The sequence below is a fragment of the Mus pahari genome, chromosome 4 (genome assembly GCF_900095145.1).
Source record: "Mus pahari chromosome 4, PAHARI_EIJ_v1.1, whole genome shotgun sequence".
Lineage (NCBI taxonomy): Eukaryota > Metazoa > Chordata > Mammalia > Rodentia > Muridae > Mus > Mus pahari.
In genome coordinates this window covers 15,701,514-15,714,006 of record NC_034593.1, presented here as the reverse complement: position 1 = coordinate 15,714,006, position 12,493 = coordinate 15,701,514, and the positions used below count along the sequence as shown (strand labels likewise).

The window sequence follows — 12,493 nt, the reverse complement described above, 5'->3', positions numbered from 1 at the left end:
CATTAACAAACACTGTTTATATTTTTGGAGTACCTTGGTGTAACAACATACTGAATTACAAATCAGGCAAAAAAAGTAGAATACACCAAAATTTTTAAGTTAAGTTTTTTTAAGACTGTATTTGCAACCTTTTTGAAAAGAGAATAGTTTTCACATTCTGGTGTTTTTTATCACTACTTTAGACATTCTAAAAGTTTCAAACATATATATATATATATATATATATATATATATATATATATATATATATATATACATTTTATGAATGTATAGTTTTATATATATATATGTGAATCTACCTTCCTTTTCATAGATCTAGCTAAACAACAATAGTCACACAAAATTTATGTTTATACTGAGTCTGTATACATACATTTCCCTTGCCATTATTCCATAACCAATATGGTGTAACTACTATATATCCTTTATACTTATAGCAGATTTATAATGTGAATGATGGCAGAAAATTAATTTAGAAATTGTTTAAAATACATAGCATGTGCAGAGACTCTATATAAAAACAATGCTATTTTATATAAGAGACTGGATGGTTCCAGAATTAAAAGGGATGAATGTATTCCTTATCACTGCCTTTTTAGACTATGTTTATAAATAAATATCTATATTCTATTTGTTATACTTTCACTATAATTTAAACAATATACCTAAAGATTACTAATACCAGCACATAGATATTCAACTTATTCTTTTAAACAGTAGCCTTTAGCACTAAAAATTTACATTACAGTACAAAATAAAGGCATATCTGTGGCAGCAGAGGTGACAAACATTTGTAAGCCCAGTGTTTGAGAGGCAGAGGCAGGAAGACCAGGAGTTCAAGGCCACGCTCAGTTAGATAAGTGACTTCTGACGTAAGCCTGAATGAGACCTTGACTCAAGACAAAAGCAACCAACCACAGAAAGCTTACCTGTGCAGTTGTCATCTGCACTGCAGCATGAGCCGGCCTACTATAGCTTGGTCCAGCTCTTCCAGAGCCCCGTGCATTCTCCAAACTCGACCCTAAAGCTATCGTTTCCAAACATCAGAAATAAAATAACCAAGTAAAGGGAAATTAAGCAGTAGGAATGAACTAACATATCAAACAGTATTAAAACTTCCCACACTGGGCTGTGTACCTCACCTCAGTGGCAGAATACTTGCCTAGCATAGACAGTTAGTACTGCAATGAATATTAAAAATGAAACAAAACATAATACATTATTTAAGTATACTACCACTGAATCAGATTCCTAGACCTAAAAAATTTTTTAAAGCTATATACTAAATCATTCCCAAATAAAAAAAAAATACTTATATTACTGAAATAATCACATACTGTTTGAATAAGTTCTAACCAAACATCAAATTCTTTTTCATTCCTTATCAATCAATTCTTCTTGTCTAAAAGTTAACTATTTTGTATAAGTAGTCTACAATGGTTACACAATGACAATCAACCTGATACATTCCCCAGAATGTGCCCTGTTGTCACATGATGAATTACTGTATTCCAATAAAATTATAAAAGGAAAAGTCAGCAAGTTCTCCAGAAGATTACCAAAAAGTTATAACTTGGAGCATTTGCACATTTTAAGTTTAGCCAATCAAACTCATAGAGACTAATTACTTTATCTTACAATATCAAACTTACTTTTTGGTGTGGGACCCAACTTAAATCCATGTTCTTTCAACTGATCTAAAACCACTTTTCTATTTTCTTCTTTTCCCCAGAAAGTCATATGAAGCGGCATGGTAAAAGTATTACTTGCACCAAAAGGAACTACACTATTACAGGAAGAGAGAAAAATGAGAAATTGAAAGTTATTTTTATACTAATTCTGAATGTTAAATATACCACCAAACACAGACATATAAAAGAAGGAATTATTTAAGCAAATTTGAAAACCGGAAAAGGAAATAAAACCAACACTCAAGACGGGGTACACCTCTAATCACAGTACATAGGAGGCTAAGGAAGGGTTCAGAGTTCGAGGCCAGGTTGTACTGCCAGGAGCCCACCATCATGAAATGCCTGTTGTAACGCATGCCTGTCATGACAGCACTCAGGAAGAGTTTGAGGCCGGAGATTCACTGTGAGTTAAGCTAGGTAAAATAGCAAGAGACAGGATATACTTCCTAATATGTAAACCCAAGGGAAAACAAAAACCTTTTTTTCTCCATGGTTATAATGTAAAGAGAATTAGAGAGGACAACTATTTGCTCGAAAGAAAAGGCAGAGAAGAAAATTGAACATATCTAAAGTACAATAATCTTAGGAGCCATGACAGTTCCAGAGGCTCCAAAAGTACTAACATATTCAAAGATAACTAAAAACACAACGATTAAACTCTGAAAGCACATTACCCTTCCACTTGTGCCAATTTGTTGTCCATGATATAGGCCACGGCAGCTGCAAGCTCTCTCTTTAAATGGCCAACCTGATTTCCATTCACATTATTTACTTTAATAGCATTCTTATCATAGGGATTATTAGGCTCTCGTTGTAAAGCAACCATTTCATTATTATTTACCTAGTAAAAATAAGGAACAGATGGTAAATATATAAATATGAAGAGTAATAGCTTGACTTAGTTGTTCGGTTTCTAGAATTTCCATTCATGCATTATGGTTAGTTTTTCTTTGTTTGCTTGCTTGCTTGCTTGCTTGGAACAGAGTCTCATGTATCCAGGGCTGGCCTCAAATTAGATATGTAGCCAAAGATGACCTTGAACTAAAAAACTTGATCCTTCTTCCACTTGTTCCTAAGTGCTGAGATTACAGGTCTGCACCGCCATTGTCAGCACTTTATTGTGTGAGGGACTTAACCTAGGGCTTGGTAAGGACTACAAAGCATTTATCAATTGAGCCACAGTCCCAGCCCAAACTAGAAATAATTAAGGAATATGTTTTACAATGGTTCTTCTTCTCTACTTGTCTAATTTATATTCATTAGGAAGGTTAATAAACCATTAAAATCTGAAAGGTACAGTCAAATTACACCTTACATTGTTCAAGATAGGTAATCTTTGGCTATACATGCCCAGGTATAGTTGGGTCAGAGACACCTGCTTATCCATGTTCACATTTACAAGCATAGACACATCATACACATTGGCCACAGGACCTGGAGGAATGAAGGAGGTAGTGACTCAGTCCCTGCTGAGTTGCTTTCATAGTACTGGAAGGTGCCCTGGAGTCCTCTGGTGGCAGGTAAGGGGTCATCAACAATCTTACTCAGCTGAGAACCATGTGACCTGCAGTGACTGGTGTGATAAGAACTGTCTATGGGTATAACAGGGCCGTGACTGTTATGGGAGTAACTAACCATTTTCTGTTAGGGTTTACTTTTATTAAAATGATTTCAATTTATGTAAGTGCATTTATTGAGAAATGATAGAATATGTAAAGTAAGTTATACTATAAAAACTTTATGAAAATTCCATGTTTTAAAAGGACGATATTACCTGCAAATATATACAGTAGGAAAATGAACTAAACATGTAATCTATATACATTGTTTTATTATTATTATTATTATTATATATAAGTACACTGTAGCTATCCTCAGACACTCCAGAAGATGGTGCCAGATCTCATGATGGATGGTTGTGAGCCACCATGTGGTTCCTAGGATTTGAACTCAGGACCTTGGGAAGAGCAGTCAGTGCTCTTAACCGCTAAGCCATCTCTCCAGCCCCATCTATATACATTCTTATTAGTTAACTAGTATCATAGAAATTATTCTAAGCTCAATATAACTGATTGTTCTGAGATTAATAACTATAACCTAACACTTCATAGAAGTGTAATTTAGAAAACTATAAATTGAAGTAGCACAAATATGAAATACAACTCATAAAAGGATGTGAGAGCCAGAGAATAGATAGACGCCAACTAAGAATTGTTAAAATGACTAGAAGATAAAGATTTCACGAGTGAATACTAAGTACTACCATCAGCACAAGTGTAAACAGAACATCTGAAAAGCACGGTAAGAAAAAGAAATGATGTGGGCAAAAAACAGAAAAGTGGAAAATGACAGCACAAAGAATTCAGAGGCTATAGCAGACATGGGTGGACACTAGGGAAACATCGAGGAAGTAAATGAGAACGTAAGGAGTTTCTAAAAAGGAAATGGCTTTAGAATAAACGAACACTTAAAAGTATAGTCTTAGAATTTATTCTGAAATAAGAGCAAACAAATTTATAGAATACTTTAATAAAACTATTAGACTTTAAAAAAAAACACATATCATTTAATCATCAGGCAAAAAAAATTCCAATTTACTTAAGTCAGAAAACCCTAAATTTTCAGTATCACTATATTGTGCAATGTTAGGATACCCAGAAAAAATGTGGACCAAGCACTTTATATTTGGACAAATTCTCAAGTAGAAAATGAAAATTATGAATTCACAAAAAATTCAAAAAACAATTGTCCTTCCCTAAGTAATCTCATATATACTACATCTCATACAACTACTAAACAACTTGAGTTATGCCAACATAAAAAATACAGAGAATAAAAACATGAAAACAGGAAACACAGAATTCCTCCAAGGAATCTCCTGAAATTTCAATTACAAATAAAAAGTTCTGAGACCATCAAGTACTCAGAAGGCTGGGACAAGTGGACCACTATGAGTTCACTATGAGTTCAGGGTCAACCTTGGATTACTTAGAGAGTTCCAGACCAGCCTAGGCTAGAGTCCTAATTCAAACTCCTCCCCCATGGAAAAAAATTAATGAACTTTAATATAAAAATATGAAAACAATGAGAGAAGGGGGAAAGTAAGTAAGAAAACAACAAGATTCCACAAAAGAAACCTTCCTTTTAAATGATACACATCTATAGCAGGAAATGAAAATGGACCTTATAGCCCATAACAGCCAAAACTAATATAATAATTTTGATCATAACTGGAAAAAATACATTTTAAATAATCAACAAAATCCAATTATTGATTGCTATATGTATATATATATATATATATATATATATATATATATATATATATTTCTATCTGTCCCATTTTCTTTCTCACACACACTTTCATAAACATTCATTTCAGAGAACAGGAATAAATAAGAAAGAGCAAGAACTGTTCTTATTACAAAAATGGATAACCTAATGCAAAGCATGATGGATTTGAAGTCATTTCTTAAATTTACCACATTCCTCAGTAATCACAAGGACCAAATTTGTGGGCAAAAGTGCTTTATAAACTATAAGCATAGTAGAAATGTAAAAAGTTAATCAAAGTTGGTAAAGGTATTTATGACTAGCCTTTCATTCAAAGTAAAACAGTAATTGTATATAATCACCTTTTAATATAACTTACTGTTAAAACCATAAACATACCACAATTTTATTATCTAATCTTATACTTACAACTCCTGTGTAATAGCGTAATCCAACAACTTGTCCTCTCATAGTTCCAAATAAAACTAAATCTTGCTCTTCATCACTAGTTAGGGAGTCATCTGGAGGCATAATGTCTTGGAATTCAAAACGTGGCAAGAAAGTTGGGTATGAAAGTCTTGGAATATTTTCATGGGATCCATACTGGACAGACTGCAAATACTTCCAAACAGCACCCCTATTTTAAAACAAAACAAAAAAAAAAACAAAAAACAAAAAACAGGACTTGTTTTTCTTAAAGAACACAGTCAATAGTATTTTCAGGTTGATCACATCCTTACATTTTATTTCAGCAAATGAAATGCTATGTGGCAACAATCACCTAACAATTTCCCTGAATAAATCAAGAATTCAGTGGGGGGAAGGTTATCAGCAATCTGACCTGTTAAATACTTGAACTGCTTTCCTGGTGAAAACTAGCTATTTACATCAAATATATGCGATGCCTGAAGCTACAGTTACATGTCAATTTTCTCAACGCCCACTGACGAAGATGAGAGGGATTTATAAAAAAAAAAAAACAAATAACCATTATCATACTTCTTTTCTTTTCTCTCTCCCATCTGCTAACCCCTTCCCTTTCTCTCCCCTCTTCTCTTTCCTTTTCTGAAACTGGGTTTCTCTGTAGACCAGGCTGGCCTCAAACTCAGAGATCCACCTGCCTCTCCCTCCCAGGTACTGGGCTACCACTGCTGGCTATGAAAATAATTTTAACTTTTGACATAAATACATCCACAGCAACCTCTGCTTTAACTCCTTCGGAACAGAACCCATTTTAAACCGGGTATCTAAATTGTGACGTTATAGAGAGCTGACCTTGAAGCCCCATTACCTATACATCACCCTATTATTTTAAAGGATAGGGATAATTATTGCAAGAATGGGCATGAAAACCACTGTGGATGATGAAAAGAGGTGTTTGCTGGAAGCCTCCTAGAAGATGTTATTCACCTAAAAACACACAGGGCTATCAAGTCGCATGTTTTCCTCTCAGCTCCTCCGCAAATATGCTTTAGTACGCTTTTGCACAGTGCCAGGAAACACACCGGGTCCGGAGCTGTTACCCTAACAACGCCTAGCTAACAGTAGGAAAGCCCCAGTCCATGACTCAGATTCCCCGAGGTCTTTGCTGCCACTCTGGTCTGCCGCAACAATGCCTTGGTGCCTCCTGAGCAACACCGGCAAGCGACCCGCAGAAGGGATGCAAACTGCGCCACGAGAATGCGATCTGCACCTATAAAGCGCGCGGGCGTGCACCTCCACTTGAAGATAGCGCGGAGCCATTGGCCTCACGCCCAGCCCCCCTCAGCCCTTCACCTCGTGAACGTATGGGACATGGCGCGGGGCGGGGTGACTTCGGGATGCCCTGGGCGCCCCAGATCTTCTCAGACCGCCTGATAAAGCTCCTCAAGGCGTCGTGGCCCAGGCGCCAGAATCCAAATCAGAACCGCGAGGCCCCGTCCGTCCGCCCAGCGAGACGTGTCCCACACCACTCCTTCCTGCAACAGTCTGCGGAACCAGTGACGTTCTGCGATCGGCACCGCGAGTGCCCAATCCAAAGGGAGAGTCTGCGAAGATCGACCAATCAGAATACAAGGAGGTGGGGAGCTCCGCCCTGGGCTGCGATTCAAAGGCAGTGCGGCGCGTCCCGCTTGGACCGGGTTCTTCCGCAGTCCGAGGCGGCTTGCGCGGGAAAACTTTGAGGCCTCTTGAGTGAGCCACCAGGCTCAAGGTTCTGACGGACTTGGGGGGAAAGATGACTTCTAGCCACTGCCCTAACGCCTCCGGGATGTCCCTATAGGTCAGCCCCTCCCTCTCTGATGGAATGCCTAACAGGGCCTACTCCTGAAGGAGCCCTGGGTGGGATACCTGCCTCATTTCCTCTGCTGAGCCCTGACTCTTATTTGTTCCTAGTGCCCTCCATGTATGCAAGAACCTGAGTTCTGGAAATCTGAGTGAGAACTTACGAATTTCCTTCTCCCACCTCCCTTTTATTATGTTTAAAAGTTTTTTTTTTCTTTTCTTGGTAGAAGAAAACCATAAAGTAAGACAACCTTAACAACTCTTGCTGAAAAAGGGAGGGAGACTGGTCCAACATTAGTGTAAGGTCCAAGGTGGTGGCTGGGGCCACGTGTGTGCCACGTGTGTTTTCTTAGGGAAATGAAAGAGGCACTGTAAAGAAACTTTATAATCTAAAGGGATATTCCACCTTGGAGTTTTGTATGCACCAGTATCAGCCAAGGTAAAGGTGATTCCTGCATCTTGAAAGACCATAAAACCACTTTTGATGAAACAGACATTAACTGCTGCATCTTCTGCTGCACCAACAGGAGAAAGCTAATGGTATTGCTGAGCCAAACATAATATGGTGTGCTGTAAACCATCGGAATGTGTTTGTAAACATTTTAAACATTGAAAGTCATCCTTCCTAGAGTGGTCCATTTTATGCTTCCAGAGGAGAGGATGAAAGGTGGCCAGTAAGATGTTTTAAGAGGCATGTGTTCATTCTCTTAAATATTGATGATCTGTGAACTAAAAGTAAAATGAGACCATTTGAGGATGGGCTGCTGGAATGGCACCCTAGGGAATACTATGTTAAAAAGAAAGGAGAGAGAAGCAGAGACAGAGAAGCAAGAACAAAAAAAAAAAAAAAAAAAAAAAACTAATTTTAACAGTATTAAGAGACAATTTATGCTAGAGGCAAATATCAGTAACTGGCCTGGGAACCCAGAATTAGTCCACCCCAAAGGCTATGTTTTAACTGAAGCCATTTCATGAAGTTTTTATACTAACAGAACAAAGAAAGTCATGAATCAAGATACTTTCCAAATACATTTGGTGTGACCATTAGGTAGGTGGGGAAAAGTATTATGGGGGACCTTTACTAGAGACCTAAGATGCTGAGTGGTAGCACTGTTGTACATTCCAAATGATTTACCCTGTGCTCACAGAAACGGGTTAAGTACAGAGGAGGACAATAAATAGCTATTCAGAAGGCTAAAGATGGCCTAAGAAAATTTGGCTCTGGGTTTGCAGCATTTCAAATGCTGCACAATCATTGTAGCTCAGCTAATCAGCCTTGCAGAAGATCCATTTGATGGTACATCGTCTTTCCTGTTTTTTTTTTTTTTGTGTGTGTGTGTGTGCATGTTAAGCAGGCACTCTTCCTCTGAGTGACAACTGAAGAATGAAATATTTCATTCCCCCAACAGGAAACTTACTGCAGATAATGATGTTTCGCTTGCTTCGGATAGTTTACTTTCTTCGTGGTATATTATGATACAAATGCGAAGTTGAGTTTTGGTGTGATTTTTTTTTTCAGCATTGGGTATTGAATCTTAGGGCCTGTCCAGCGTAGGCAAGCTCTCTATCCACAAGCTATGTCCACAGCCTTTATTTTATTTTAAACTTTGTGACAAGGGCTCAGAAAGTTACCCAGGCTGGGGATCCTGAGGGCAATGTTGATCCTGAGGCAGACGCCTCAGCCTCCACAGTAACTGGTAACATTTTATGTGTAAAATTAATAAAGCTATGCTCATTGGACTAAATAATAAAATTCCTTATAACATGGTTCTTTAACAGCATTTATTTCTGTTGAAAACAAAAACCCAAACCCCAACAACAAAGACAAACCATTGTCCTTTGCCACGGACTGGACTCAGTCAGCCCCTCAGCCCGCAGGAGAATCAGGGTCCTGGTATTCAGATGGGCAAGAAGTCAGCTGGATAACAAACAGACACTGACACAGAGAGAGTGCTGTATCTGAATGTAATTTCTCAAAGGGTGCATCAGACTTATAAACAGAAGAAAATAAGGACGTTAGGTGACACATCAGCCAAGGTACATTGAGGTTACCAGTTGCTTAATGACTCTTTATACAAAACAGAAGAATGCATACATAAAGACTGGCAGGAACTAGGCAATGTAACAACTGAAACAAAAACAGCTCTATCTAAGGTCAACTATATTCTTAGAAGCCAGGTGGGAGGTCTTTACGCTCCCGGGGCAAGGGCTTTCACGCCCAAGCCATAGCTCTAATTAGGGAGTTCCACTCTAGTTAACCTTCTCATGAATAATGCAATACTCTAGTTCCTCCTTAAACCACAGCCTGATCTTCTTCATAAACAATTGTAAATTCCTGTATATGGGAGTGACTCAGCTGTTATTTTAAGTGGGTTTTTGGGGGGGGACCTTCTTCTATTAAGTAATGTAGTCTGCCATACATAACTATAATAAGAATTCTAAACTTACTTTGCTAAGCTTGCCCTGAAATTTCTAACTCTATGTAGTAGATAGTAATTCCTGATTTATTTCACTCTCTCTCTTACAATACTGGAGTCAGTTCTGAATGTTACTGAATAGGTAACATTCTTACTGAATTCCAAGTCCAGGGTTGGCTCAAGAACTGCCTATGACATTGGTGAAGGCCAGGAAGCAAAGTTCAATTTAGCTTAGGTGTTTGACAAATCATTGCTTGGAGTCACCTATACTAAAACAATACTGAAAGAAAGCACACAGATCCATTCACCAACTAACGCAGGGACAAGTTTGGAACATTCCTGCTACAGGATGCCAAGGCTCCAGGAGACCAAGTTTCCGTGAAACATTTGCCTTGGGACTTTGTCCAAGCTTTTGGGTCTGCCAGGCAGTTTTTACTGGAATGGGTGTGGCAGTCCTTCAGCTACAAAACCAACCTATCTACTCAAATAATCATGTAGAAAAAAAAAAGCCCTATACAAGCTCCCTTTGCCAAAAGGGTTGCTATCACTCATCCATCACCTAAGGATTCATCTGAAGATTAGACTCAAAATGTTCCATACCAAGCTTCCTTAGATACTGCCCCCAAGATATGTAAATGTATTTATGTGTGTTTCTATACTACCAATCTATTAAAAATGCCATATAAGTCTCTACTGATAAATACATATTGAATAAATGAGATAGGAAGATTTCTGGGGCTAAGGCTGTCTAAAAGGGATACAATAGAGTATGACAGAGCAAGACACGCAACAACTTCTTGTGGCCTCTGTGTGTATAAACCTGCATGTATAAATACACATATATCATACATACACACACTCATGCACATGTATACTCACATATGCACAAAAAAGAGCCAAAGAATATTTAAAAGGAGAAAAATTGTTATTTTTTTATAACTGCTTTTTCTCCCATAGCCAGGTACCAGTAGATTAGAGTTCATGACAAAATGCTGGGCAAACCATAACTAGGAGAACAGAAAAAGTGATGGAAAATTAATGCTGAGTAAAGTTAGTTCAGCTTGGCTAATTAGTATCAAGTACTTGCTTTTAGAAATGAATAATAGGGCTGGAGAGATGACTCAGAAGTTGAGAGCACTGGCTGTCTTTCTAGGTAGACCTGGATTCAATTCCCAGCAACCATATGGTTGCTAACAACTGTCTGTAACTAGACATGCATTCAGCCAAAACACCAATGTACATAAAATAAAAACAAATCATTTCTTAAAAGAGCAATGAATAATATGATCTTTGCTATTAATCTTGTAAAATAAGTTATTGTCTAATGAGTCCTTCAACCCATAATGAGAAATATGGTTGGTTGAAGTCTGTTTCTGAATGAGGTTTAGTTGGCATCAGATCTCACTATACATGATTATAAGCCACCATGTAGTTGCTGGGAATTGAACTCAGGACCTCTGGAAGTGCTCTTAGCTGCTAAGCCATCTCTCCAGCCCCCACTTGAACTATTTTACTGACAATTTCTTGTTTAAACTCCTTCCTAGTTCACCTCCCAATGTAGTTTTGTTCTTTATCCAGCAGCTAGTGATCTTTCCTCTAATTATATAATATCATACCATCACCCCAGATGTTCCAATGAGTTACAATTGGCGTAATGTGATGGCTAAACATCTGTGGCATTTTGTGTTCCTTCTTTGTCCTAGTTCACATCAGGAGTCTCAAGACTGTGTGTTTCAGCCGTGATGGTCTTTGTTGATTATGGCACTGGTACCACCAGCTTGTTAAGATCTTAAAGGTTCTGAAATATCTCTTTCCTCTGTGTGGACCAACATGCCTAGTTTTTTCATGCTTCAGATCTTAGTTCAAAAACCACTCCTTAGAAATTCACTCCCTGACTTCTCAGTTTTAAACAATAGATTCCTTCTCAAGAGGATGCTGGGCCATTGCACTCCCAGTCACATAGAGTGGGAACATGGGATTCCTTTCCACTGCTGGCCTGTCTCAGAGTTTCACCAAAAGCTGCATCTTTATTTGAGGCACGTGAGGGCTGTTGTGCTGTCCCTGAATTGGGACTGTTTGTCTCTCTATTCTCTAGGAATGCCTGGTTCCATTTATGGATGGGGCTCTGCCCAGGCCCTCTGTTCAATGAGGACCCTTCCATCGGGAGCTATCTGTGTTCTTGTCTTCTTTTCAATGTATCTTCTTTTTGCTACTTTTCAACTGTTCAGTCACATCTTTATGCATTTCTAATAAATGTATTCCTTCGTCTTCTCTTTGGAAAGGAATCTACTCTTCCACTTGCTCTTCTCTATGCCTGGTCACATGAAGACTTTGTCTAGTCTGCATCTTACCCAGCTCATAGTATCTACCTTTGGATTTCTAATCTCTAAAAACAATAGGCAGTGCAAACATTAAATTGTCAGTTACACATCCAAGATGAAAGCTCATGGGAGAAAATGATATTTGGGTGATGTAAATTGGGGCAGGTGGGGAGAACATGCAGCTAGTTGGTAAAGCCACGGAATTGGTTGATTTCATTAAAAGAGTGAGCATAGATAAGGTATGTCCTCGGGGCATCTAATTTTAGAGTCCAAAAAAACTAAATGTAGGATCCAGCAAAAGAGATTGTAGGAGGAATATTTGAAAACAGAAGCTAAGGGAAAACGGTGGGTTAAGAAGAGAACATGAAGCCAGGCATAGAGGTGCACACCTTTAATCCCAGCACTTGGGAGGCAGTGGCAGGTGAATTTCTGAGTTCAAGTCCAGCCTGGTCTACAGAGTGAGTTCCAGGACAGCCAGAGCTAAACAGAGAAACCCTGACTCAAAAAAAACAAAAAACAAAAACCAAAA

The 12,493-nt window shown here is 38.2% G+C and overlaps 1 protein-coding gene across 1 annotated transcript in view; it reads right to left on the bottom strand.

Moving 5' to 3' along the window:
* Positions 1-6,942, bottom strand: part of Hltf (helicase like transcription factor) — a 57,014-nt gene extending 50,072 nt beyond the window's left edge. Inside the window, exons 1-5 of the mRNA XM_021195653.1 lie at positions 6,741-6,942; positions 5,394-5,601; positions 2,366-2,532; positions 1,653-1,786; positions 930-1,027 (exon numbers count right to left, since the gene is read on the bottom strand). Coding sequence (XP_021051312.1) covers positions 930-1,027; positions 1,653-1,786; positions 2,366-2,532; positions 5,394-5,601; positions 6,741-6,760 — 627 coding nt within the window. The 5' untranslated portion in view covers positions 6,761-6,942. The remainder of the gene's footprint in view (positions 1-929; positions 1,028-1,652; positions 1,787-2,365; positions 2,533-5,393; positions 5,602-6,740) is intronic.
* Between the last annotated feature and the right edge of the window lie 5,551 nt (positions 6,943-12,493).